The sequence below is a fragment of the Gorilla gorilla genome, chromosome 21 (assembly GCF_029281585.2).
Source record: "Gorilla gorilla gorilla isolate KB3781 chromosome 21, NHGRI_mGorGor1-v2.1_pri, whole genome shotgun sequence".
NCBI classification, from domain to species: Eukaryota; Metazoa; Chordata; class Mammalia; order Primates; family Hominidae; genus Gorilla; species Gorilla gorilla.
Window position 1 is genome coordinate 13,561,832 of NC_073245.2, and position 25,961 is coordinate 13,587,792.

The 25,961-nt window shown below is 58.0% G+C and overlaps 2 protein-coding genes across 52 annotated transcripts; both read right to left on the bottom strand.

The window, feature by feature from the left end:
- Positions 1-472: 472 nt before the first annotated feature.
- On the bottom strand, positions 473-4,634 carry GFRA4 (GDNF family receptor alpha 4). 2 transcript variants are annotated; one of them, XM_063702103.1, is made up of 6 exons: positions 4,589-4,634; positions 2,182-2,527; positions 1,981-2,090; positions 1,752-1,886; positions 1,384-1,475; positions 473-1,215 (listed from the first exon to the last, which is right to left on the bottom strand). In XM_063702103.1, the coding sequence occupies exons 1-6, from the start codon at positions 4,632-4,634 to the stop codon at positions 1,135-1,137; spliced, it is 810 nt and encodes a 269-aa protein (XP_063558173.1). In that variant the 3' UTR covers positions 473-1,134. The 2 variants fall into 2 exon arrangements, with proteins under 2 accessions (XP_063558173.1, XP_063558172.1); XM_063702102.1 differs by having other exon boundaries at positions 1,752-1,897; positions 1,981-2,527.
- Positions 4,635-9,181: 4,547 nt separating this feature from the next.
- ADAM33 (ADAM metallopeptidase domain 33) lies at positions 9,182-23,333 on the bottom strand. Of its 50 annotated transcripts, none has more exons than XM_019017532.3 (22): positions 23,068-23,333; positions 20,652-20,731; positions 18,240-18,316; positions 16,216-16,294; positions 15,987-16,063; positions 15,718-15,907; positions 15,434-15,499; positions 15,279-15,350; positions 14,960-15,126; positions 14,789-14,873; positions 14,568-14,710; positions 13,935-14,112; positions 13,751-13,840; positions 13,352-13,547; positions 13,095-13,203; positions 12,799-12,997; positions 12,637-12,714; positions 12,455-12,563; positions 12,224-12,371; positions 10,757-10,848; positions 10,510-10,581; positions 9,182-10,208 (listed from the first exon to the last, which is right to left on the bottom strand). In XM_019017532.3, exons 1-22 carry the CDS (start codon positions 23,162-23,164, stop codon positions 10,174-10,176), a joined length of 2,439 nt encoding a protein of 812 aa, XP_018873077.3. In that variant the 5' UTR covers positions 23,165-23,333; the 3' UTR covers positions 9,182-10,173. The 50 variants fall into 50 exon arrangements, with proteins under 50 accessions (XP_018873077.3, XP_004061783.4, XP_055228466.2 ...); XM_004061735.4 differs by having other exon boundaries at positions 9,182-10,211; positions 23,068-23,312; XM_055372491.2 differs by having other exon boundaries at positions 16,216-16,291; positions 23,068-23,297.
- Positions 23,334-25,961: the final 2,628 nt, after the last annotated feature.

The window sequence follows — 25,961 nt, forward strand, 5'->3', positions numbered from 1 at the left end:
ACCCTTTCCTCATCAGAAGTCTCCAAGCTTTGGAGGAAGAAGGAGGCAGGCAGGAGGCGGGAGGATCGTTTCACCCCAGGGGTTCAGGGCTGCAGTGGACTATGATCATGCCACTGCACTACTGCCTGGTGACAGAGTGAGACCCTGTCTCAAAAACAAACAGACAAAAAAAATCAATGCTCTTAGCATCTGCTGGGTCCACATTGGGTAGTGTGTGTGACATGGTCCAGCTGCAAGGGAGGCTGGGAAATGCAGTTTCATTATCTGAGTACTAGTGGAGAAAGAAGAGAGGAAAGCAATGAAAATCCCTGTAATGAGGAGGTGAGAGCTGATTCATTTCAGCTTCCTTAGGTGAGGTGATGGGGCCCAGACAGGTTCTGAGGCCACTGGAGGTCACACAGGCCAGCAGGGATACACCCAGTGGCAGACCCTGGTCTCCAGGCTCCCAGGACACAGACCACATAAAAGCAAGGTCAGTCTCAGCACACAGATTTAATAAGCACTGTATATTATTCCTACAGCTGCAGGAAACCAGGGGGAAGATGGCCACAGGGCCAATGCCAGGCAGGGCACAGGGTGGGGCCCAACAAGCAGCATATGGGGAACAGGAAAGACTCTGCCAGCATGGTCATGGTGCACAGGTGGCTACAATGGTGGGTAATGCCCAGTTGGGAGGATGCAGTGTTAGACGGGGTGTTGTCCGATGGATTCCTTAGGGGGTTATGTGCTTGGGAGGCTGATACAATTTCCTAGAATTCGGGGATTCTGGATGGTCTCTGACCTGCTCTAGGGGATCTGGGTCTCCAGAGAGGTCTCAGCTACAAAAGTGACCCTCTCCTGACCCCACCTTGTGGGAGACCCCAATGGTTTCAAGGTCTGTGGATAAAGGGACTTACAACCAAGATGCCTCCTGACAGGGAGACCGGGGGCTTTACAGTCAGGCCCCAGCCTACATCCCTTGCCCCAGGGGATGGCACACAGGGTGTCCAAACCTACAAAGGGCAGCGGGGTGAAAGCACCAGGGCCGGCTTGGGGGGTAAGCCAGTCCCTTCTCAAGGGGCCAGTAGGCCACAGAGGCGGCCCAGGCAGGCAGGGTGGAGTAGCTGGCTGTGCTGTCCGAGGTCGCTGTCCTAATCAGAGCAGGGCCGGGAGAGCCAGGACAGCAAGTATGGAGAGCAGGGAGCGTCTCTCCAGGGCCCTGCCTGTGGAGGACACCTTGGGGGTGGGAGCCAAGTGCAGACTTGGGGCAAAAGCCTGTCTCTGCCCTCTGCCTGCACCCCCACCCCAGGCCCTTCATGCCTCCACCCAGGCCCACCAGGGACGGAAGGGTGTGAAGGTGACAGTGGGGGAGGTGCCAGCTCACCCTCCCCTCCCTGCACCTACCTGCAGGAGGCTGTGCTCCGGGTCTCCCTGGGGGTTCAGCTGGTCCAGCAGGACTGGGGGCCACCCGCTGGCAAAGGCCTGAATGGCACCATCTATGGACGGAGGGGTCCAGGGTGGACTTAGCTGGGAAACCCTAGCACGGGGCTCAGCACAGGGGACAAAGTGAGAGACCCCGTGCTGCAAAGACTGGCTCCTTGGACAGAAGGTGTGTGGTGAGGAATAACAAAATAATAAGGACAGCTGTGACAGAGTGACTCAACTGTACAGTCTTCCATTCTCCCCTCTAAAATGGCCCCCAGCCAGGCGGCTTGGGAGTGGGCAGTAAGCGCCGCCCCAACTCCCGCTCCACTCCCGCCCGGGCCCCTCACCCAAGCAGCGGTTCCTTGTAAAGAGCCCCCGGAAGGCTTCGCAGTCCTCACGCCGGTTCCCGCTGGCTCCGCAGTCGCACCAGGGCGCCACGCGCGCGCTCACGTTGTCCACGTAGTTAGGGGTGACGGCGGTGCCTGCGGGGACCCTGAGGGCGAAGTCATCGGCCCACCCAGGCGGAGATATCCCCTGGAGAACCCCCGCCCTCGCCCGGATCCCGGCCGCGCGTACCCACGAGGCCCGCGTAGGCGCGCAGGCAGCGGGCGCCCTGGTCCAGCAGGCAGCCGTCGGGGGCGCTGGGCGCTGGGGTGCACGAGACCTGAAAGGCCAGGAGGCGAGGCCTGCGCGGCAGGAGGGCGGTGAGCGGGAGAGAGGCCCCGTCCCCACCCTCGCCACGGCCCCGCCCCCGCCCCCGCCCCCGCCCGCGCGCACCTGCAGACCCGGCTGCGCTCGCAGAAGTTTAAGGGCTCAAGGCAGGAGGGCGGCGCGGGGCCGGGCCCCGAAAAGGCGCAGGAGGGCACGAAGGTCTGGCGCCGACGCTCGGCGCACGCCGGGCCCGCGCACGGGCAGAAGAGCAGTGCGTGGGTGAGCGCGGGCGGCCCGCGGGCGAAGAAACGGCGCAGGGCCCGGCGGCAGCGGGCGCGGGGACAGCCCCCCTGCGCTGCCCGGCCCAGGCACTGCGCCACATACTCGGAGCGCAAACTCTGGCACCGCGCGTCCGCCGTGCAGGCTTCGGCCGCGTCCACACATCGGTTCCCTCCGACCGAGCTCAGCGACCCTGGGAAAGGCGCGGGCAGGCTGCAGGTCTCAGTGCGCCCCGCATGCACACTTCACCCAGCCCATCCACGCCCCTGGAAGGTGGGGGACACTGAAAACCCCAGAAGGCACAGAGTGTGGCCCAAAGGCGGGGCCGACTCGCACTGATCGGCTCTCCGTCGTGGGGATGGGCAGCGGCGGGCTCTGGAGGGCTCTGCAACACGTCAGGGATGGAGAGGGAGCATGGAGGCTGAGCCAGGCCTTCCCCAAAAGCTGAAGCCCCTCCTTCCCAGGCATCACCACCATTCCCAGAATGGCCACACACGTCCAAAGACGGGTCCAGGGGTTCCTCCTATACTCACCGGCACTACCTGACGGGGGAACAATGAGGCTTTCTGGGGATCTGGCCAATGGAGACTTTAAAACCAGAGATGGCATAGAAGACAGTGGCTGCTCCTAGTCTCTTAATGACAGGCTGTGACGCCATACCTTTCCCCGTCTACCCCCTCCACCTCGCCGCTTATCCTCCACCATGGAGACCCCTCTGGGTGGGTCTATTGATTCCTGTTTCTCCCTCTTTCCTGACCTCCTGCTCCTCCTCCTGCCCCCTGCATGGGTGTCTCCCCTCTCCAGCCCTTCCTGATGCTCCCTTGAGTCGAGGTCATCCTGCCCCATCTGGACTGGCTTCCTCCTGCCCCTCCACCCTTCATCAGCCAGGGGAGAGCGGATTCATGCAAGAGCTCTGGCCACTGAAGAACCCACTGAGTCCTGGCTGCCAGGGTGTGGATTCAGATAAGTCCCTGACGACACCCTGCCGGGCTTTGTCCTGAGCCACAGGAACCAAGGGTTCATCAGTGGTTTTAGTGACCAGGCCCCATGATAGGTGACACCCTCCTGGAGACAGAGAAGGTGTCTGGCACCCCAGTCACACACCAGGGGTTGGGTAGACAGAGGGTGAGCTCTGCCCACATGCCCACAGGCTATGTCTAAATAGAGCCAGGATAACTGGAAGTTGGGACTTGGCAGCCCCTTCCCAGGATTTGAGTCACAAAAACCAGGCTAATCGAATCCCCCCCAGCCTCCACAAGTTCTCCAGTCTGGAGCATCTCATTCAGACTAGAAGCCTTTATGGTGCCCAGCCTGAGTGGATGTGCACAGCCTGGCCCCTCATCCATCTCCCTGTGTGTTTGTGCACAGCGGCTACGGGGTGGTATCCCACCCCAAGGCTGGGAGCAGGGTGCCTCTCTGGCAATGGCCGTGTCTTTCAGGCTGTGGATTGGACCGCGTGGTGAGAGTGATTCCTGCTGTGACTTCAGCACCTGCCTCTGCAGGAAGGATGAACATAGCTCGAGGGCTTAGAATGGTCCCTGAGTGGAGGGGATAGATGGCAGCGGGGTGAGTCCTCCCTTCCTCCCCTCCCCAAAGGGCGCACTTTGCTTTCCTCTCACAGCCTTGCCAGGCACATCCTCAGGTCTCAGCTGCACACACCAGCACCTGATGTTGCCTAAGGGTTTGAACCCACCTCTGCCTGTTGCTTACCTGTCACCCTTGCCCAGAACACCCTTACCCAGTATCCACCCTCACAGCAGCTCATCTCAGCTGCAAGGTCTCCTCCACCTCAAACCTTTACCAGATTCCACTTTCCACACTACACTCAATAAAGTGACCCCTCCCTCCGCGACATCCATGCAGGGAAGGAGCAGTCCAAGAAGGTGGAACAGCAGATGAACAACACCGAAGATTCACCAAGGAATCTGTGTGATGGGTAGGAGGGCTGGGGCTGAGGGGAGGGTGAGAGAGTTGGGAGATGGCAGACAATAGGCAAAAGTTCCTGGGGCAGGGGTGCCAAGGCTGGACTCGGGAGGGGGGTGGCGGTGGTGGCTTGACTGGGCTGGGAGGTGAGGTGCTCAGCACATAGTGGGGTCAGTTGCCAGGTGTCCCCAAGCCGTGCGCACAGGCCTCTCACTGGCAACCCTTCTGTGGTTCAGCTTTTCCTGGAATATCTTGCCCTCCCACCTTGTCACTGAGGAGCAGGGACAGAGAGGCCAGGGTTCGGGGTCCAGGGGAAGAGAGGGGCACTCACCCAGTAACAGCAGCAGCAGCAGCGCAGGCCCCAGGCAGCGGACCATGCTGGACCTTCAACAGAGAAGGATGGCTGGCAGAGCCCTAGTCGGATAGGCGCCCCCTTCCTAGTGCCTCTGGAGCAGGAGCACAGTGAAAACCCAGCTGTCTGTGCTGATACCCCTGGGAGGAGCCTTTGCTGCAGCAACTCCCCACCCTCATTAAGTCTCCACCCCAGGCTGCACCTTCAGGTAAACCTGGGAGCCACGGGATTCGGCGCCTGAACGTGCCTAGATGGACCCCAACACGCTAGCCCTGCCACGCACACCCAGCAACACACAGACAACCACCCAGGGAGACCTGGTCTCTCCCATGCTAAACTAGGAACGCTATGAAACAGCATTTTTCTTTTCCTTTTTTATATAATTCTATTTTAAACCTAAAAAAATTGTTTTGAATAGAGTTGGGGTCTCGCTCTATTGCCCAGGCTGGTCTTGAACTTCTGGGCTCAAACCATCCTCCCACCTCTCAAAGTGCTAGGATGACAGGTGTGAGCCACCATGCCTGGCCTATTTTAAACTTCTTATTGTTGACTAATTTTAGACTTGCAGAAAAGTTGGAAAATGTAAGCATTTTCCTTACACCCTTCACCCAGCTTCCCCTGATGGTCCATCTTACTTAATCATAGTCCAATCATTACAGCTAGGAAACTAACCTTGGTACAATCCTGTTAACGAAACTGTAGACTGTTTCGCGTTTCTCATTTTTCCACTAATGTCCTTTTTCTGTTCCAAGATCCATTCTAGGATCCCACATCACAGTTGTCTCCTTATTCTCCTCAATCTGGGAGTTCCTTCATCTTTCCTTATCTTTACCCTTGACACTTTTGAAGAATCCTGGCCAGTTATTTTGCAGAATGTTTCTCTTGAGTTGTCTGATGTTTTATTCTGATCAGAATGAGACACAGCATTGTTTTGACTAACCAAAAAGTTATTCTATAAGTAAATATTGAGGTTAAAAATCTCATCCAACCTGGGCAACAGAGTAAGGCCCTGTCTCAAATAAAGTCTCAGCATTAAGATTTAAAAAGTGACCAGAAAAGCCCCCACTATGATTTGTCTTGACTTTTTTTTAAAAAACAAACAAACAAACAAAAACGATGTCTTGCTCTCTCCCTCAGGCTGGAGTGCAGTGGCACGATCTCGGCTCACTGCAACCTCCGCCTCCCAGGTTCAAGTGATTCTTCTGCCTCAGCCTCCCAAGTAGCTGGGATTACAGGCGCCCGCCACCATGCCCGGCTAATTTTTGTATTTTTAGTAGAGACAAGGTTTCACCATGTTGGCCAGGCTGGTCTCGAACTTCTAACCTCAAGTGACTCACCCACTTCTGCCTCCCAAAGTGCTGGAATTACAGACATGAGCAACTGCGCTTGGCCTCATTAGCATCTTAAATCTCCACACAGGGGTGTGTTTCTTACTATTATAACGAGCAAAGGATCAGTTTGAGGACAGGTAAAATAAAAATGCGCTTGCTGCCTAGAGGGAGAAGTCCCTGCTGAAGATAGCTTTGCTTGAATGAGCTCAATTGCAATGCCAGTGCTGAGGATTGTTGACTGTACGGTCACCACAGTTGCTGCTGCGCACCTAGAACATGGTCACTTTCTTGACTACCTATCCTGTCTCAGTACATCTGTCTGTGGTTTGTGGTGGTTCATTTCCTAATGTTTTTTATGAATCGGAAGACTGTGATGTGCTTTCTGCTGTGCTAACCATGGCCACTGAAGCAAAATGTAAACCAAGATGCCCCTGCAGTGGTTGTGCTTCACTCTACGACATCTGTTACCGGAAAGGGGTCCAGATTCAGACCCCAGGAGAGGGTTCTTGGATCTCATGCAAGAAGGAATTTGGGACGAGTCTGTAAAGTGAAAGCACGTTTATTAGGAAAGTAAAAGAATAAAAGAATGGCTACTCCATAGAGAGCGCAGCCCTGAGGGCTGCTGGTTGCCCGTTTTTATGGTTGTTTCCGGATGATCTCCTAAACAGGGGTGGATTGTTCATGTCTCCCCTTTTTAGACCATATATGGTAACTTCCTGATACCGCCATGGCATCTGTAACCTGTCATGGCGCTGGTGGGAGTGTAGCAGTGGAGACGACCAGAGGTCACTCTCATCACCATCTTGGTTTGGGTGGGTTTTAGCCAGCTTCTATATTGCAAGCTGATTTTTTTGTTTGTTTGTTTTGTTCTTTGAGATGGAGTCTCACTCCAGGCTGGAGTGCAGTGACACGATCTCAGCTCACTGCAACCTCCACCTCCTGGGTTCAAGCGATTCTTCTGCCTCAGCCTCCCAAGTAGCTGGGATTACAGGCGCACACCACCATGCCTGGCTAGTTTTTGTATTTTTAGTAGAGATGAGGTTTCACCTTGTTGGCCAGGCTGGTCTCGAACTTCTGACCTCAGGTGATCCGCCCACCTCAGCCTCCCAAAGTGCTGGGATTACAGGCGTGAGCTACCGCACCTGGCCTACTGCAAACTATTTTATCAGCAAGGTCTTTATGACCTGTATCTCCTATCTCATCCTGTGACGCAGAATGCTGTAACTGTCTGGAAACGCAGCCCAGTAGGTCTCAGCCTTATTTTGCTCAGCCCCTATTCAAGATGGAATTGCTCTGGTTCACAGGCCTCTGACACATCCTCTTGTGTTTTGGCGTGTGGGAGGAAAGAGGGGTGAGGGAAGGAGACTCAAAACCAAGCTCTGACCACACAGGGCAGGTACACTCTCCCACCTGTCTGTGGGTGCCACAAGTCAAGGGAGGGGCAGAGAGAGAAGAAGTTGTGACAGATGGCCGCAGGCCGCAGAATGTCAGAGGAAGCCCAGTTCCTCCCGGGGCAGCCCAAGTAGCTGGTAGCTGGGTGGCCAAAGAGAGGGCGTCACAGCTAAGCTGGGCTCGCTCACTACCCCCAGCTCAATATCCACTCTGCCCCTCAGCACCTCCTGCTCAGCCTCAGGGTCCATGCCTGCCCTCCTGCTTCGCAGTCACTTCTGCGTGCCTCCTGCTTTTCTGCTGTTGGCCCCATGCCAGCTCCTTTCTGCTGAGCTTCTCTTCTCCAGTTCTCCAGCACAGCCAGGTGATCCCGGGCTCCACACAGGCCTCTCCCCCAGACTGGGGCCTCCCTCTTAGAGCCCTCTTTCCTTCCCACGTGGCCTCCCCAGAGTTCGCCACTGAATGGGGAAGGGGTGGAAGGGGTGCTGGGCAGTCTTGGGGAATAGCCAAGAGGGCAGAGTTGGCCTCCCCAGGGTCCCTTGTAGCTGGAGTCCCGCAGGGTCTAGACACCCCCTCCTGAAGGGTAAGAGCGGGGGAGGTATATTAACGTGTATTTTTAGAGTCTCTCTTTTTTTTTGTTGTTTTTTTTTTTTGAGACGGAGTCTTGCTCTTGTTGCCCAGGCTGGAGTGCAGTGGCGCGATCTCAGCTCACTGCAACCTCCATCTCCCATGTTCAAACAATTCTCCTGCCGCAGCCTCCCGAGTAGCTGGGATTATAGGCACGTGCCACCACACCAGGCTAATTTTTGTATTTTTAGTAGAGATGGGGTTTCACCACATTGGCCGGGCTGGTCTCGAACTCCTGACCTCAAATGATCCGCCCGCCTTGGCCTCCCAAAGTGCTGGGATTACAGGCGTGAGCCACCATGCCTGGCCTTAGATTCTCTATTTTATGATGGTTTAACATCTCGGGGTGGGGGCTTGTTGGCTGGAGAGAAACTGCTTGATTCCTGGAGATCAGAAACAACTCATGCCTTTCATATGCAAACCGACCAATCTTGAGTCCATACACCAACCACCCCCTTCAAGGAACTCTCACATACGAAACCAGTATTTCCCCTGCCCTAAACCAGCTCAGGGCCAGGCACCTACCCAGACAATTAGAGCCCAACCCCACGCCCCAAACCCCACCAGAATGATTCAAAATGCCAACCCTACCCTCTTCCCCTGGCCTGCCTTGCCTCCCCAGTGGAAACAGCACTGCGGGCTGTGGCCTGTGCCTTCCACTTGCTCCTGATTCTGTCCCTGGACCAAACCTAGTGCCTCCCCACTGTGGCCCTGCATGGTGGGAAACTGTGAGTAATAACTTCTTTCAACAGCATTGGCCTCTGTGTCATCATTCAGTCACCTTCATAAATTAAAATTTTGCAACTACAACTGAGGCAGGAGGGGGCTTTAGAGAGCACTCTCACCTGGCCCCTTGAGCTTGTGGAGTGGAGCCCGAGGTGAAGTTGCCTCCCTGCACTCAGTTTTGGGATGGTTTTGTTATGTGGCAACAGCTGGCTGATATATATGGCCACTCAGCAGCTCTTGCATGAAGCAATGGGAGAATGTGAATGCCCAAGGGAGGCAGGAGTGACAGAGCAAAGAGGGTGTTCAAACTAGGCAACACCGTCCTGTGCCCAGACACATGCCTGGGGCTCTGGCTGCCATCTAGGCTCGGCCTGCCAGCCACCACCCCGTCAGCCACCACCCCGTCAGCCACCACCCCGCCAACCACCACCCCGTGTGGTCCTCAGGGCACCCCATGGGTTGAATTTACATACAGAAAAGACTAACCAAGGTCCAAGTGTAATATGTCTTTTTAAAATTTATTTTAGAGACAGGGTCTTGCTCTGTCACCCAGGCTGGAGTGCAGTGGTGCCACCATAGCTCACTGCAGTGTTGAACTCAGGCTCAAGTGATCCTCCTGCTTCAGCCTCCTAAGCAGCTAGGCCTACAGGTACACACCACCACGCCCAGCTAATTTTAAAATTTTTCTGTAGATGCGGTGTCTTGCTATGTTGCCCAGGCTGGTGTGGACCTCCTGGCCTCTAGTGATACTCCTACCCCGGCTTCCCAAAGTGCTGGGATTATAGGCATGAGCCACCACGCCTATAGCCAACATGTCTTTCTTTTGACTTCTACTTTGGTATCTTTTCTTAAATGGTTCCCTCTGTCCCCTCCCACACACAGAATGGGGGAGAGGCTGTCAGATTCTGAACTCCAGAACCTCAGGTGTAGCACTGGGATTGGGAGTGGGGGCTCAGGAACCACCTAGGGGAGAAGACAGGGTGGGAAGAAACAGGAAGGAAGGTCCCCAAAATTATGTTTGTTTGCAGAGGCCAGCCAGGCTCCAGAGGAGTGTGGACTCAGTCGAACCATAGGGCCCCAGGACCACTAGCTTCTGGCCAGCAGTCATGCCCTCCACAGAGCTGGGTCCGTGGAAATTGCATGTAGGAGACACACCAGACTCCCAGGACAGAGCCCTTTTGGGGTGGCCAGCAGTACCCAGCCTCCATTGGTGAGGGAGGTCAGGGGCTGTGTGACCTTTGCTTCTGGGACTGATGGTTTACTGAGCTGGAGAGTGTGCCCAGCAGTGTCCCCCAGCCCTCAGGAACTTCTAATGTGGCTCTGGGTTCCTGGAGTGGGTGGGTCGAAGCTCCACTCGGGGAAGAAACTTCCAAGCTGCCTGCAGGTGCTGGAGGTCCGGTGATTCACTGGCTCTGCCCCTGGAGTTCAAGTTCCTGGAGTGGCTGTCAGTGGCCACCTGTCTTTAAATCCGTTCATTTTAGGAGCTACCTCTCACCAGAGGCAGGATCTTGGCATCTGGACTTGATCTGCTGAGAATGAGGAGGATATGTTGTCCCCTAAGGACGGGGGCCCCAGGCTGCAAGCTGTGTGGCAGGGAGCCCATCCTCACTCAGTGAGGACCAATGATCCAGGAAAAGCCACAGCTTCTCCCTCCCCAGCCCAGAGGCTTCCAGCATCCTGGTCTCCATGATAACTAAGAGGTCATAAACTCATTTCCATAATAACCTGAGCCCAGAAACCTGATTAGGGGGCAGCAAACTGAGGGGTGGGAGAGGTGGGAGGGTGGGCGTTGAGAGGGGGAGGCTTTGAATCCAGGTCCCTGCCTACCTTGGGGGTCAGGCGAGACTGCGGGCAGAGGCTTCTCAGGGTGGCTGCTGGGCTCATGAGAGTTCTCAGGGTCTGGGAGCAATGGTGGAGGGTAAATGTTGTGAATATGGTCAGCAGGAGACCCTGGGGCTGGGGTGGGGCACAGGGGACTCAAGGTGACTGGGTGCTGCCCACCTGGAAGGAGGCAGGAGGCAAGAGCCCTTCCCTTCTCCCTTCCCTCTCCACCTCCCCCTGGTGCCTCACTCACCCAGGGGCCAGGGCTTTCCAGTGGCTGTGGGGCCCAACTCCATGGGGTGAACGCCGCCCAGGGGGTGGTCCCTGTGTGGGCCATCTTTGGGGCTGAGCAACGTGATAAGAGTCCAGGAGGTTGGCACAGTGATCCTGAGTGGGTTATTGCCTCCCCGCAGCATGGTGTCCAGCCCAGGGAGTTCTGCGTTTACTGAGTTTCTTGGGGCACCCATCTGCTCCAAGTCACCCTCTCAGCTCCCTTCCTGCTCCCTCCTCAGGGGAGCCTTGGGATCCAGGCTCCAAGTGAGCCTCATACCCTCAGCTGGCACCTCCTCTCTGTAGTCCTAACATTTCTTCCAGACTCTGGCACCACCCAGCAGCCTGGCACTCTCCAGATGCTGGCATCGCTCAGCTTCCAAAGAACCTTGGATGTCCGCCCCTTTGGTAGCTATGTCTGCTCTCCTTGCCCCTGGATACCCTGCTGCCCTTGATGATTCCAAGCCATCTTTGACTGTCCCCATCCCATCTCCCAGGGCCTTGTCATTTCCTGTGATGTTCCTTCAAAACATTCTCCCCTGCCCTGAGACTCCCGCCTGGGGATGAGAAGCAGCCACCGCCCTCTGCAGCGCGACCTCCATGCTGACACGCCAGGCTCTGGCCACCTTGCTCCTCTGCCCACAGACCCTCAATCACGACTCGCTGTGTCAGGGTCCTCTTAGCTGCCACCCGGAGCCCAGTTGGTGCCCTGCCCCTGTCTGTTATGCCCTCTGCCCCCATCTCTGGCCCAAATCATGCCATCTCCCTTGGCTTGCCCGGAGCACTCCCAAGACCAGGCTATGTCAGACACGGCCACAGAGTGCCTGCCCTGCCTAGGGCCCTGGTGCAGGGTGAGTCCTAGGACCGCCATGCTTAGTATTATGTGACTCCCCACTCCGCCACCACCCAGGTCACAGAGAACTGGGTTAAGGCAGGGCCCTGGCACAGGGGCAGCCAGCGCCACAGCTGACCAGTGGTATGGAGTGAAAAGATGTGCTGGGCCCAGCATTTGGGAACTTCAAGGGGGTGACAGAGGTGATTTGTGCAGAGGAAGTGGCAAAGGGCTGAAAACTGGTGAGACAGAGGCTGGACAGGCCTCCGGGGGCAGCATGGTACAGGGACTGCAATCTGAGCCAGGGAAAAACAGGGCGAAGTCAAGGGTGAGGCAGCCAGCTGGTGGGAGAAGCAGGAGAGTGGACAAGAGGAGCTGTACTGGGAGGTAGAGGGCCATGCCTTGCGGTGCTGGTGGTGGGGCAGGGATCCACCCCCTTGCTTGACTGGGAGGCCACTGGAACCTCCTGTTCAAAGCTACTTCTTTCCATGGCCTCTGGGGCTGCTCTCTGTACCTGGGGGCAAGGCTGAGGGCCTGCCCCAGCTCCCACAGCCCCAGCAGAGCTCTGAGGAGGGGAACCGCAGGAGTAGGCTCAGGAAGCAGGCGCTCGGAGCCTACCCACTGCACGCAGGGTCCCTCCTGCAGCCCCAGCTGCATCGCTGCAGATGGGCTCCTGGGAGTCGGTAGCAACACCAGGCCAGGCCGGCCCCTGGGAGCAGAGGCAGCAGGACGCTGAGGAGCATGGCCAGCAGGAAGGTGTCATGGTCTGCGGGGATTGGGGGAAGGGGCGCTGAGTCCTGAGCAGGTGCACCACCCCAGCTCCTGCCCACATGCCCCCCACTGGCATACTTTCAGCCTGCACAGGGCCACTGTCCATGCTGCCACCAAAGCCTGGCTTGTCACAGAAGGGTGGAGCCCAGCCTGGAGCACAGTGGCAGTTATGGTTGCTATTGCAAACCTGCAGAGAAGAGAAGAGGAAGGTCACGTAGGATTAGGAACCCCAAGGTCACCCCCACTCCTCGGGCTCTCACCCCGTGGCTGTGGCAGGCAGTCAGGCAGCGCTGAAGCTCCTGGAAGGCATTCTTCCTGCAGCGCCTGCTCTGGCACACCTACGGGCAGTGCACCAGGCAGTGAGGGGGACACTGGCCTGCAGGATTCAAACGGCAAGGAGGGGTCGGGTGGACAGAGCTCACCATTCTAGGTCCACACTGGGTGCCTGGCTCTACCAGGCCCAGGCCAAGCAGGTCCAGCTGGGCACTGGGGAGTGCCAAGGCTCCCCGACAGGTCACTTCGTGGCCATCTAGGTGAACGGTAGAGTCCACTGGCACCATGTGCGGTGCGAGCAGGCTGGGCTTTCCACCCTGGCACTGCAGCTTCCCACACAGGGCATCCCTGGGGAGGAAGTAGAGGGGGGTCAACAGCTGCAGTACCCCCCTTCCCCAAACCCACTCCATAGCTTCTGCTCCCTCCACTCAGCTCCACTCCCTACCTCCCTGCACAGGGCAGGAAGTGGCCCTCACTGTCCTGGCCGCAGTTTCCATGAGCATCTCCCGCAGAGTTCACCACCTGGAAACAGGCCTCGGGAGCTGGATGGGAGCCTGAGGAAGCATGGGCCAGGCTGGGGGCAGCTCGGAGAGGGGCCGCGCTCAGCGGGCCTCAGTTTCCCCTGCCCATCTTCCCCACAGTAGAAAACTGGCCCCACCAGAGGATGGGGGGCAGGGTGCAAGGGTGCTCGTGTCCTCTCACCAGGCCCCCAGAGCTGCTGGCACTGCTGCTCCAGCGTGGGACATGCGCCATCCCAGCAGTAGCCACTGCCCCTGGCACAGGGTGAGCCGTCCAGTAGGTAAACGTCTGGGGGACAGTGGGAGGAGGTGCCCGTGCAAAACTCAGGGAGGTCACAGTCACCCATGGCCTGGCGGCACAGCGCTCCAGCCGGCTTCAGCTGCGCAGGTGACGGGTGGTGGGGAAGGCAGAGAGAGGCCACGTGCAGTGAGAGGTCCATGTCGAGAGCGCGGCTCGGAGCTGGGGGAGCCAGGCCTACCCAAGCCCAGCACCCAACGGGGAAACCTGAGGGCACCAATTAAGGCCAACAGGCCGGCTCCCAAGCTCCCCGAAACCCTCACCCTGAACCTTCCATGCCCTCACCAGGCAGTGCACGCAGCAGTCCCCGTGGGCGCACTGGGCCCCCGGGCGCAGCGAGCAGTTGTGAGCAAAGCAGCAGAGGTCGCGGCACTCCTGGGACCAGAAAAGCAAGAAGGGACCAGGTGACGGCGCAGCGCCCCAGACCTGAGCGGAGAGGGCAAGTGGGGGCCGGGCGAGCCGACTTAACCTGGCCAGAGCCGCAGTCACACTCCTCGCCCGCTTCCACGAAGCCGTTCCCGCAGAGCGCCGGCGGCACCGGGAGTCCGGGGTCCGGGGCATTGGAGAGGCAAGCGCCGCCCCCCTTGCGGAAGAAGGCGCGCAGCTGGCGGCGGCTGCAGGCGCTGAACACGCGCGGAAACGGGTGCCTACCGGCACGGGGAGGGCATTGGGCATGGAGGGACAGTCCCCCAACCCCCGCGCTTCTCTGATCCCCACCTCTGGGCTTGGCTACAGCCGCCAGATGCGCAGAGCCCAGAGAGGGGAAGTAACCCGCGCAAAGTCACACAGCAAGCGGGACAGGGGACGATGTGGCCCCAATAGTGAGCAGCCCCGGACCCCAGGTGGAATCGCGACCCGACGGTGCTCCTCCCGGTGTAGGAGTAACCTCGCCAGGTTACTCGGAAAATAATCTTCATACCGTTGAGAATCCACTTTGCCTGAGCTTCTTCCCTTTAAGCCTCATAAACCACCCTGAAGCGGACACTATGATCATTATCCCCATTTTACAGACGAGGAAACTGAGGGACGACCGAAGAAACGCAGCGGAGGAAGTCCCCAGGACTAGCCGCCCCGCCGCAGCCCCGACCCCCCACCCGCGTACCCGGTGGCCGCAGCCATGACGCAGCCTCCGGACTCGGCCGCAGCCTCCACGCAGCAGCCGTCGGGGTCGTGGCTGAGGCCGAGGCTGTGGCCGATCTCATGGGCCATGGTGGCTGCGGCGCCAATGGGGAGCTCCGAGTGGTCCTGGGGGGCCGTGGGAGGGCGGTCACTGCGGCCGTAGAGTCTCCTGTCTCTCCCCTCGCCCCCGCCCGCGGGGCTCACCGTGCTCACGCCTCCCGAGCTCTCGGCGCGGCACATGCCCTCGACGGGCGCCAGGCCCACTGTGGCGCCCTGGAAGGCGCGGCCCCTGGGGGCGGAGTGCGGCGTGACCAGGCGGGGCCGGGAGGTGAGGCCGCCCCGCCCGGGACCCGCGTCCGGGTCAGAGGCACCCACGTGAGCAGCTGCGCGGAGTCGTGGGGCCGCTGCGCCCACAGCCCCCGGCGCCACTGCAGGAAGGCCCAGAGCGTGGCGTTGGCGTCCTGCGTGACGCGGCTGCGGTCCCGCTCGGTCCACACTTCCAGGCCGGTCAGCACCACCTGAATGTCCAGGGTCCTGAGAAGCTGAGGGCGAGCCGGGGCTGAAGCCGGGACAGGGCGCCCCATCGCGCCGGTGGTCCTTCGTGGGGCGCCCTTCCTCTTCCCCAAACCCCACCAGCACCTGCCTGTCCTGCCGCCGCCACCCCCATCACCGCTCTCTCCCCGCCGCCCCCAACCTGGTCCACGTAGTTGGCGACTTCCAGGAGACGCTGTTTGGTGTGGTTCAAGTTTCGGTGCCGAGTCAAGAACTGGGAAGGCAGAAATCCCGGTGGCTTGAGGGGCTGAGCTGGCCCCATCCCTGACCCCGCCAACCCCTGGGGTCTCTCCTCACCAGGGTGTGGTCTGCCACAATGTACAGTTCCAGGTACTTCCGGGTCCTGCGCGCTTCTCGCCTGTCCTGCGGAGGTGCAAATGGGGACCCTGAGTGGAAGCTGCTGGGCTTGAGCCCTGACCACCAACCCCAGCTCCCAGAAGGAAGTTTAACATGTTTTCTGGAACTTGTTTCTTCAGACTCCAATAAAAATACTGGGACTCGAGGCCTGTGAATTCCTGTCTCTTCTGATTGGTGGGCTATAGATACAGCATTCCCACTCCCATCCGCTCCATGCCCCTGACCCTGATCTGGGGACCACCAGGAAGGCTGGTCATGCCCGCTTTGTTCCCAGGATCCCTGTGGCCACAGGCTCCTTTCCAGGTGAGCAGCTGCTCCATCCGAAAGATCTTGTGGGTTGAGAAGTCCTTGGAGCCCCGGGGTGGCCAGGGACGCAGATAATAGCTGGCATTCCTGCTGAGGGTGATCAGGCCACTAGGGTGCAGAGGGGTAGGAGCGGGTGTGAGGGAGCTCTTTCCCCATCCCAGGCCCAGCCTCCTCTCCCAGAGCTCACCTCATCCCAGAGCAGGTGCAGAGGACTACCCAGGAGTCGGGGAAGCCCCTTACTCGCCCTTGGTAGTGGCAATGATCCTAGGGAGGAAGGGGCCAGCCCCAAATCTCAGCCAGGGCTGGAGCAAGAGGGGCAAGAGGGAGGGTGTGGTAGGAATGCAAGGAGGAGTAGGGGTAGGAATGGTGGGGGGTACCTCTGGGGGTGCATCCCAGAGCCCATGGAAGCATCTCACCGTGTGGCTGGGGGCCAGCACCACTGGCTGCCCATCTGGGCCGTAGTGGGTTTCTATGTATCCTGGGGCCAGCAGCCTGCTGAGAGTGGGTGTTACAGGGAACACTGAATTCAGCTTCCTCCTGCCTCCTCCAGGATGTCTCCCAGCCTTCCTCCCTAAATGCTAATGGAGCAGCTTTATGAGTGAGACACTCACAGTGTGTCTTAGGGAAGGGACAGGAGCAATGGTGACTTGCTCAGATCAGAAACTCTTGGGGCTAGAGGAAGGAGCCTTGGTGATGGCTTAGTTGTGGGAGGTGTGAATATGGGAAGCACCAGGGAGGATGCCAGGGAGGAGTGGGAATAGGGGAAGAGTTTGTGGTTCCCAGGGGACCTGCAGCAGGCGGCAGGATCCACAGGTCGGGAGGGGAGGAGTCAGGAGACACTGCCGAAGAATGGGACTTGGAGTTGGGGAAATGCAGTGACCTCCCCTGGTTCCCCTGCCTGCTGCCCTCCTTTGTTGGGCATCTGGTCGACCCTCTTGCCCCCACCTGCCCTAGATCCTTGAAATATTTTCCTCAGACTTCTAGACCCCACATACCTCCCACCTGTCCTTCAGTGATGGATGCTCACCCCCTGCCTCCAGAGAAAACAGAATCGCCACCTGCCCACGCTGCTTCCGCCCTCCCTGCCTTCTCCACACCCACTCCGGTAATGATTCCATTTTCAGGCTCCATCTCAACAGGATCTTTCCCACATGGATGGATCAATCATGAGTCAATCTGTCTTCTTTAAAGAAAATCCTTAACCCAACCTCACCTTGGCCTCATTACCTCCAGACCACCCCCTAATGATGGCTGCTTCCCCCCTCCCAGGCATTCCACCACCTGCCCCAGCTCTGCCCCCCACCCCTGCCCCACACACACCCACCACCCTAGGAGGTAGGTGATGTGACCACCCCATTGAAAGGGTAGGGACATTGGGAAAATATGGTTGGGCACAGTGGAACTAGAGTTTGTTCCCGGTCCATCCGACTCCACGAGGGAGAATAAAATAACGTGTCAAGTGCTCAGACCAGCGCCTGCGGTCAAGCACTCAGTAGGTGATATATACTGATAACATAATCTGGGTGGTTTTAAGAGCCTGCGCTCCAGCTCGGACACCCACCCCACCCAGCCCAAGGCACCTTCCTGAGCACAGGTCTGCCTGTCCCTTCCCCAGCTCAAAATCTTTGACTCTGGATGGTCCAGGACACTGAGCACTAAAATGGCCTTCTGTGATCTGGCCCTCCTGGGACTCCCCAAATTCATTCCCCCCTGCTCCCCTCCCTGTAGATGGAGACCTTCCAGGCAGGTCAGACAAACTGCTGCCCCCAAGTGTAGCCACTGCATCTTTTTCTTTTTTCTTTTCTTTTTTTTTTTTTTCTCTTTTTTTGAGACGGAGTCTCACTCTTTGCCCAGGCCGGAGTGGTGCAGTGGTGTGATCTTGGCTCACCACAACCTCTACCTCCGGGGTTCAAGCGATTCTCCTGTCTCAGCCCCCTAAGTAGCTGGGATTACAGGCGCCGCCACCACGCCTGTCTAATTTTTTGTATTTTTAGTAGAGACGGGGTTTCACCATGTTGGCAAGGCTGGTCTCAAACTCCTGACCTCAGGTGAGCCGCCCGCCTCGGCCTCCCAAAGCCACCGCATCTTTGTCCCGGCCATTCCCTTAGCCTGGAGTGCCGGCTCATCTTTTCCCTCTAGGATTTCTTTAGACTCAGCATATCTTGCAAATGTCCACTAGGTGGTGTTCACTCATCTCCAGCAGGGAGCTGACAAGCTGCTCCTGGGGTTGGGAGGGCGGAGGTGCCCCACAGCGGGGCTGACAGCCTCAGCGGTCCTCTTCAGCCTCCAGGGAAACAGCCACAGGCCTGCGTGACTCTCCCTGTCATCTGCACCCTCTCTGGGGTCCTCTGCCCATCCAGCCACCTGCACAGATCTGTGTCAGTCCCTGCCCCCCAACACTGATCCCCTCCTCCCAGCCCTGCCCCAGCCTGGCACTCACTGGTTCTTCTCCAGCTCAAGCAGGAGCTCCTGGCCTTCAGCCTCCAGGGCCACCAGCCCCATGTCTGGCTTCGAGACCTGGGCAACAAAGAGTGTGGAGCTGAGATGGTGGCCTCCAGGCCTCCTGCCTGCCAGGGAGTAGGTGGCCTGTGGAGCCGGCTGGGGAGGAAGTTCTTGGGGAGAACGTGGGCTGGGGAGTCAGCAGGACCCCCCACATACTATGGAGGGCATGGAGGAGGTGAGAACATACAAAGATGTTCCCAAACTCAGGATGTTTGCAGTCCTGACAACAGCCACTTGGAAGGGCGTTGGCACAGCCTGCCAGGCGCACCAACATCCTCCCTAGAGACCAGAGGTCCCAGAAAGGTACCCCTCCCCTGGCCCGCCCTCTTCTTCCATGCCCAGAAGGGGCATCAAAAGCAGGGGAAGACAGAGGGGTGCTGAGGACATTATGGGGGCATCGGGTAGCCATGGTCAGGGCCTCCTCAGAGCCTCTGCTACCTGAGGCTTGTTTCCAAATGAGCTGCTGCTCATTCCCTGTAGAATTCAAATATTACTCCTCCACTTCCAATTTTGGCAAACTGCTCCCTCTTCCAAAGTTTTCCTGGGCCTCCAGCAGCCCCCGTCCCTCCTTCACTGGACCCACGAAGTAGACATGGACGCCATTCCAGCCAAGAGAGCACACTGGCTCTCAGCTAGGTGTCAGGAGGCTGGCTTGGCCGGCCAGCCCTCTCTCCTTCCCCCACCCTCTTGGCGTCTCCCACCCTGTGGGAACACCCCACTTCCCCCTTGTCCACTCAGCCTGGCTGGGGGCCCAGAGTTGGAGCCGGCCCAGGAGCTTCCTGGGAGGCTGCTGTGCCTTCGGAATGTTTAACCCCCGACTCCTTTTCTCCAAAAATGCACTGAGCTGGGGCCCTGTCCAAGGGTCTCAGAGTCTTTGGAGGGAGTTCTTCCTTCACAGGTGGGGAGCAGATGGTCCTTGCCTCCCTGGCCACAGGCCCCACAAGGCCTCCAGCATGAGCTCATGTGGCTGGAATGCCACTTGCTTTATTGGGGAAAGGTCTGCACTGGGAGAAAGGCCATACTCGAGGTCCCTGTTCCTCTGCAGCCCCTGCTGTCTTTACTCTTGCCCTCCTGGTACACTGCCCCTCGATATATACCCCTCATCTTGAAATGTGAGTGTTTCCTGCCTGTTGGAGGGGATACCTAGCCTCTACTCTTTCTTCTGTACCATCTTGGCAGGCTTCCTGGGGGCAGGGGCCCACAGTTGGGGGAAGCAGAGCCCCTTTGGGGCTCTCCTCTTGGTCACAGCCCAGGCCTGACAGACAGGCAGGCTCAGAGGCAGAGTGACCCCAATGTGTGTCCAGCCTTCCCCTCCTGGGGATGGGGAGGGCAATCTCAAAGCTCAGGCCAGTGCTGTGCTTGACCAGTGGAATGGGGGCCTTATGGGCCTAGGGGATCCCAGTGAGAGCCCTGGGTTGGGAGCTGCTGGGTCTCTGGGGGCCTCTCAGCCTTCATGGCAATGCTCCCCTGCCTTCCCTCTTGCTGGATTTGGACAGTAGGGCTGAAAATCCCAAACAAAGGGGGCTCTCTAGGAGGGGCAGGGGTGTAGCCAATGGTTTAAAATCGTTCAGACCTTAGTGGGTCTCAGGCTCCCGGCCTAAAGAGCTGTGTGACCATGGACAATTTCCCCAAGCTCTCTGGGCTTCCGTTTGCCCCTCTGTAAAATGAGCATATCGAGGCTACTGCCCTCTTAGTTTGCAGCACAGATATTATGGCACAAACAGATGGGGCATGGTTATTCTGGAAGCGTGTGAAGGGCAGGATTGGGAAGAGGCTGGGGCAGAGCGTCCTGCAGAAGAAGCACATGGGGTGGTCTTATATCTGGGGGGCACCAGGAGAGTGACCACTGCCCCCCCCCCATACCAGAAGTGGATTCCACAGGAGCCAGTGAGGCTGAAGGTTCAGGCCTTCAGCGGCAGGGCCCTGAGAGGGACAGCAGTGTGTCCACAGGGTCACATGTTCTGGTCAACTTTGCAAAAGGTTTTCTTTTTGGTGCTTTTTTTTTTTTTTTTTAGAGGCTCCTGAAAAGCTTCAGGACCCACAAACTCTGGACCCATTTCTGCCTGGTGGGGGTGGGGGTGGCCCAGATCATCCAGGGAGGGAGGGAAAGAGGGAGGTGGGGTGGAGAAAGCTGAAATGACTTCCATGTGTGCGGGCTCACGAGATCTAGATGTCCAAACCCCAGTGCCTTCTTCTGCCCACTTGAGGGGCAGGGGAGGCAGGGGCCTATAGGAGTAGTGACTTGGTGGTTCTGGGGACCTCAGCAAAACTAGAAGCTGTAATGTAGGGAGAGACAAAAGGGCTGGGAGGTTCAGGGCCCCTGTGGAGGGCGGGGTGACATGGCACTGACCGGCTCCTCCAGGCTGACGGCGCGCCAGGGTTGTCCATCCAGGACCCAGTGCGGGGTGACTGGCTGCCCAGGGATATGTCCTGGAGTGAAGACAGAGCACAGGGTGAGGGGGACCTGAGGAACACAGGGGCATGGGACAAAGCAGAGGGAGGGGGTTAGAGGACATCCCCAGTGAGGCACTGGAGGCCTTTCGGGGCAGACTTCATCTTCAACACTCGTGGGCTCAGCCTGGAGAAGGAGGGACGCCCGTGGGCATCCTTGGATCTGAGGAGCTATCAAGGAGGAGGAAAAGAGAAGGCTGGAAAGGGACAGCTCAGCTGGGGACACGGGAGTCCCCTGACCTTTGTCGGGGGGCAGGCTTGGGCTCGGTGATCACAAGGAAGAGGCCAAGGCCGCCAGTGCAGAGGGGAAGGAAAGAGCGCGGCAGCCTTAGGGATTTTTAGATGGGCAGCAGATGCTTTTAGGGTGAGAGATCTACGAAGAGAGGACACTTGTGCCTCCCCGTCATCTGAGAAAAACAACAGCCAGATGTTGCCTTGTGAGGTCCACCTTGCCCAGAGCTCCCTCGGGGACTCTGTCCTGGTGGCAGGGTTTTGGTACCCTGGCCCAGAAGGCCCCTCCTCATCTCTTCAAGGGGAGGGCATGCTTCCGGACGGAGCCTTGGTGCTCCCTGGCCGGGTGTGCCTAAGGGGGCTCTAGGAGGAATCCCAGAGCCAAGCATTACTCAGAGGGCGCCTGGAATGTTCCCCTGGAATGCTCCCAGCCCTCCACTGGCCCCAACCACTCTCACAGGCCTGCCCTGCAGGAGCCAGGCCCCAGGCACCCAGAGCCTGCAGCAGCCCTCCTTCCCCCGGTACCCAGTCCCAACTCCCAGAACAGACAGCCTCCCCCCTCCACACAGCCCTGGCCTCAGTCCTGCTGGGCTGATGGCTGCCTGTGGAAGTGACTCAGCTCCTGCTAGGCCACCCCAACTCCTTTTTTCTCCTCCACCTTCTCTCCCAGACAACAAACATCAAAGACCCTTCCTCCAAGAAGCCCTCCTTGATTGGATGAGTGAATTGCCATCAGGCAGATGAGGGCCGAGAGGAGTCTGCCACCTTGGAAAGGAGGCTAGAGGGGCCAGTGCAGGGAGGGCTCTGAGTGGATCTGGGGGAGGGGAAAGAGGGGAGGTCTCTCAGCCCAGAGAGCACTTAACTGAGAGTAGAGAACCAAGCTTTGCTGCTCCTAGGCCTCTAAGGGTTTGAGGAAGAGGTAGGGTGGGCCCGGGCACAGGTGTGGTGTGGGTGCAGTGTGGTGTGTGGGTGCTCTCCACATGGCCTTGCACGCATGTGCTGGCCACGGGCACCCTGACCCCAATGAGGGAGAGAGGGGAAGAGCTGGAGCTGGAGCTGGAGCTCCGGTGACCGGGTGGATGGGAGTGGAACCCGAGGGAGCCAGGTTGGTATTGGGCACATAGACGCCCCTCTCGCAGGGGTCCCATCACCTCCCCTGGCCCCAGGATAGGGCTCAGAGTGGAGGGAGCAGTGGACCGCCTGGGGCCCTCCCCTGGGGCCAGAACAGACCAGGCCCCTGTACCTGTTTGTTCCCCACACAGTGCTGTGGAAGCCACCGCCCAGTCTGCATAGCCCAGCCCAGCCCCGCATGCCTCCTCCCTGGTTGCCCTCCCTGTTCCCGGCCAGGCACTTGCTGTGCAGGACTGGCTAATCCTCCCACCGGCTTGCAGAGGTTGTTCCAGCCCCATCTTAACATCTTTGTTTGGAGGGGTTACCCCGAGGAGACAGCTGCAGTCTTCCCAGAGCACTGCTAAACAGACACCTTCTATCTGGAGAGGCCCTTCTCTATCTCACCAAACAAGGCAACAATATAAACAACATACACACTGCCCTGCCGCCCTGGGAGGAGGGACGAGGGGTGAGCAGAGTGGAGGCCACAGCTAGTTCTGCAGCCTGAGAGCAAAGCAGGGACTCTGGGGGACTCTTGGGCATGGGGGCTTCCTAGAGGATGGAGCCCCGCTGAGTCCTAAGGGGTGGAGGTGCAGGAGCGGGTCACACGGTGGCCTGCGGATGGAAGCTGGTTGTGACAGCGAGAATCCAGGCAGAGGGGGCTACGGGCTACGGGCTGGGGGCTGGGCTGCCCCCGAGGGGGAGGGGGCCATGCCCTCTGCTTTGCCAGCGGAGTGGCAGCCGGGCAGTGTGGGCAAGTCCGGGCCCGAGGCCAGCCCAAGCACACTTGAGCGTCCCTGGGCAGATCCCACGGAGACCCCCCCAAACAGTCCCCACGCCCTGACCTACTGGCCGTATGGTGCCGGGGCCGTGAGACCCTCCGCGCGCTGACCCGAGCTCTGAGCAGAACCCATCCCCGCCACCACCACCTGGCCTAGCCTGCCCCTCAGGGCGCACCCCGCCCGCGTCCTCACCTTGAAGCACCCCGGCGCTTGGCACTGGCCAGAGCAGCAGCAGTAGCAGCAGCAGCAGCAACAGGGTCCCCCGAGCTCTCCGGGGCCTCCAGCCCATAGCTGTGAGCTCCACGGCCTCTAGGCAGCGGCTCGCAACTCCGGCTCCGCCCAGGCTGGATGACGGCCGACCCACGCCCCGTGCAGCCCCAGGCCGCCGCCTTCGGACCTTCCCGCCCCCACCTCCCACCGCCCGCCCTCGCTCCCGCCTCCCCTCCCCGCCAACCCCGCTCGGAGCCTGGCCAGGGGCCCCGACGGCGCGCGCCATGGGGGAGCCCGGTCGCCACTCCCGGACCGCCGCCCCTCGAGGGGGTGGAGCTGGGCGGAGGAGGGAATCCGTGCGGCCCCTCGGATGACCGGCCCGAGCCGTCCCTCCCCGTCGGTCTCAGAGGGCCTCTACTCCTGAGAGGAGGAGAGAACCGCTGGGAAGGTTCTTGGAGGACCGCGGCGTCGTGGGATGAGGCGGTGGGCAAAGGCCGCCTCTCGCTGCTGAAGTTGGCCCCAGGAGCGCGATCTTCCGTGGTCTCCTGGGGCCAATCTCTGTCCCCTCCTTGCTACCCGTCCTGCCCCGAGGGTACCCTGGCGGAGGCTGAGTCGGGTCATCCACCTGCACTGGGTGCCCCCAAGGATAGGAAGGTTCAGGCAACCGGCTGCCGCTGTCTTGGGGGCTTCATTGCTGGGCAAAGGCGATGCAGCAGACGGAGACAACCTTTCTTCCCTGGCGGCGGCCAGAGGGCAGAATTGTATAAAAGCTGCAGACTCCCAGACCTGGGAGACCCTTTTGGCCTCAGTAACATCTGTTTCATGTTTTAAAGTTTTGTTTTCCTACTCGGTGCAAATTTGGATGAGATGTTAACTTTTTTTTTTTTTTTTTTTTTTTTTTTGAGATGGAGTCTCCCTCTGTCGCCAGGCTGGAGTGCAGTGGCACGACCTCGGCTCACTGCAACCTCCGACTCCCTGGTTCAAGCGATTCTCCTGCCTCAGCCTCCCGAGTAGCTGGGATTACAGGCACGCGCTACCACCCCCAGCTAACTTTTGTATTTTTAGTAGAGACGAGGTTTCACCATTTTGGCCAGGATGGTCTCAATCTCCTGATCTCGTGATCCACCCGCCTTGGCCTCCCAAAGCGCTGGGATTACAGGCATGAGCCACCGCGCCCGGCCGGAGATGGTAACTTTTAAGCAAATTTTTTTTTTTTTTTTTTTTTTGAGACAGAGTTTCTCTCTTGTTACCCAGACTGGAGTGCAATGGCATGATCTGGGCTCACTGCAACCTCTGCTTCCTGGATTCAAGTGATTCTTCTGCCTCAGCCTCCCGAGTAGCTGGGATTATAGGCATTCGCCACCACGCCCGGCTAATTTTGTATTTTTAGTAGAGATGGGGTTTCTCCATGTTGGTCAGGCTGGTCTCGAACTCCCAACCTCAGGTGATCTGCCCGCCTCGGCCTCCCAAAGCGCTGGAATTACAGGCGTGAGACACCGCGCCCGGCCTACTTTTAAGTAAATCTATTTGTTTTTGAGAATTTGGAATGTAGTAATTTGGTTAGTGAAAGTTCGAGCAGTGAGAGAAACCTACATTCACATATCTCAAAATCAAAAAGTACAGAAAGCATAGGGAAAAGTCTCCGTGCTCTTAGCCCTCCTCGCCAACAGGAAACCAATATGATTAGTTTCTTTCATAGGCTTTTAGATTATTTTTTTGCGCACTCAAGATAATACAGACATATTTTTTCTCTTATTAACATTTTTCTGCACCTTGATTTTCTTTTTTTTTTTGGTCGCTTAATACACCTTAGATATCAGTGCATTTAGAGGGCCCCTTGTTGTTCTTATGATTATTATTTAGAGACAGGGTCTCACTCTGTCACCCACGCTAGAGGGCAGTGGCCTGATCATGCCTCATTTCAGCCTTGAAATCCTGGGCTCAAGCTATCCTCCCACCTCAGCCTCCTGAGTAGCTGGAACTACAGGCACACGGCACCAGGCCCAGCTAAAATTTTTAATTTTTCTGTAGACAGGGGGTCTCACTTTGTTTCCCAGGCTGGTCTCAAACTCCTGGTCTTGGCCAGGCGCAGTGTCTCAAGCCTGTAATCCCAGCACTTTGGGAGGCCGAGGCGGGCAGATCACTGGAGGTCAGGAGTTCAAGACCAGTCTGACCAACATGGTGAAACCCCATCTCTACTAAAAATACAAAAATTAGCCGGGCATGGTGGTGAGCGCCTGTAGTTCCAGCTACTTGGGAGGCTGAGGCAGGAAAATCGCTTGAACTCAGAAGGTGGAGGTTGCAGTGAGCCGAGATCCTGCCATTGCACTCCAGCCTGGGCAACAAGAGCGAAACTCCGTCTCAAAAAATAAAAATAAAAAAGAACTCCTGATCTTAAGTGATCCTCCTGCCTCAGCTTCTCAAATCGCTGGAATTACAGAAGTGAGTCACCACACCTGCCAAGCTACAAGATTATTACTTATTATTACTACTTTGGATTTTCAAATCAACTTCATTAAGGTATAATTTACACACAATAAAATGCACTTATTTTAAGTGGCCAGTAAGATGAGTTTCGATAAGTGTATATAACTACATAAGCATCACTATAATGCAGACACATTCCCTCACCCACAGAAAGAGCCCTGTGCCCTTCCAGCCAAACTTCCCCACTCCCAACCCCAGACAACCACTGATCTGTTGTTCTCTGTCTATAGATAAGTTTTGCCTGTTCTAGAATTTCATATAAATGGAATCATGCGGCATGCACTCTTCTGTGTCTGGCTTCCTTCCCTCTTTCCGATGTTTTTCAGATTCATTTACACTATTTTGCATATCAATAGTTTGTTCCTTCGTATTGCTGAATAGTGTTCGGT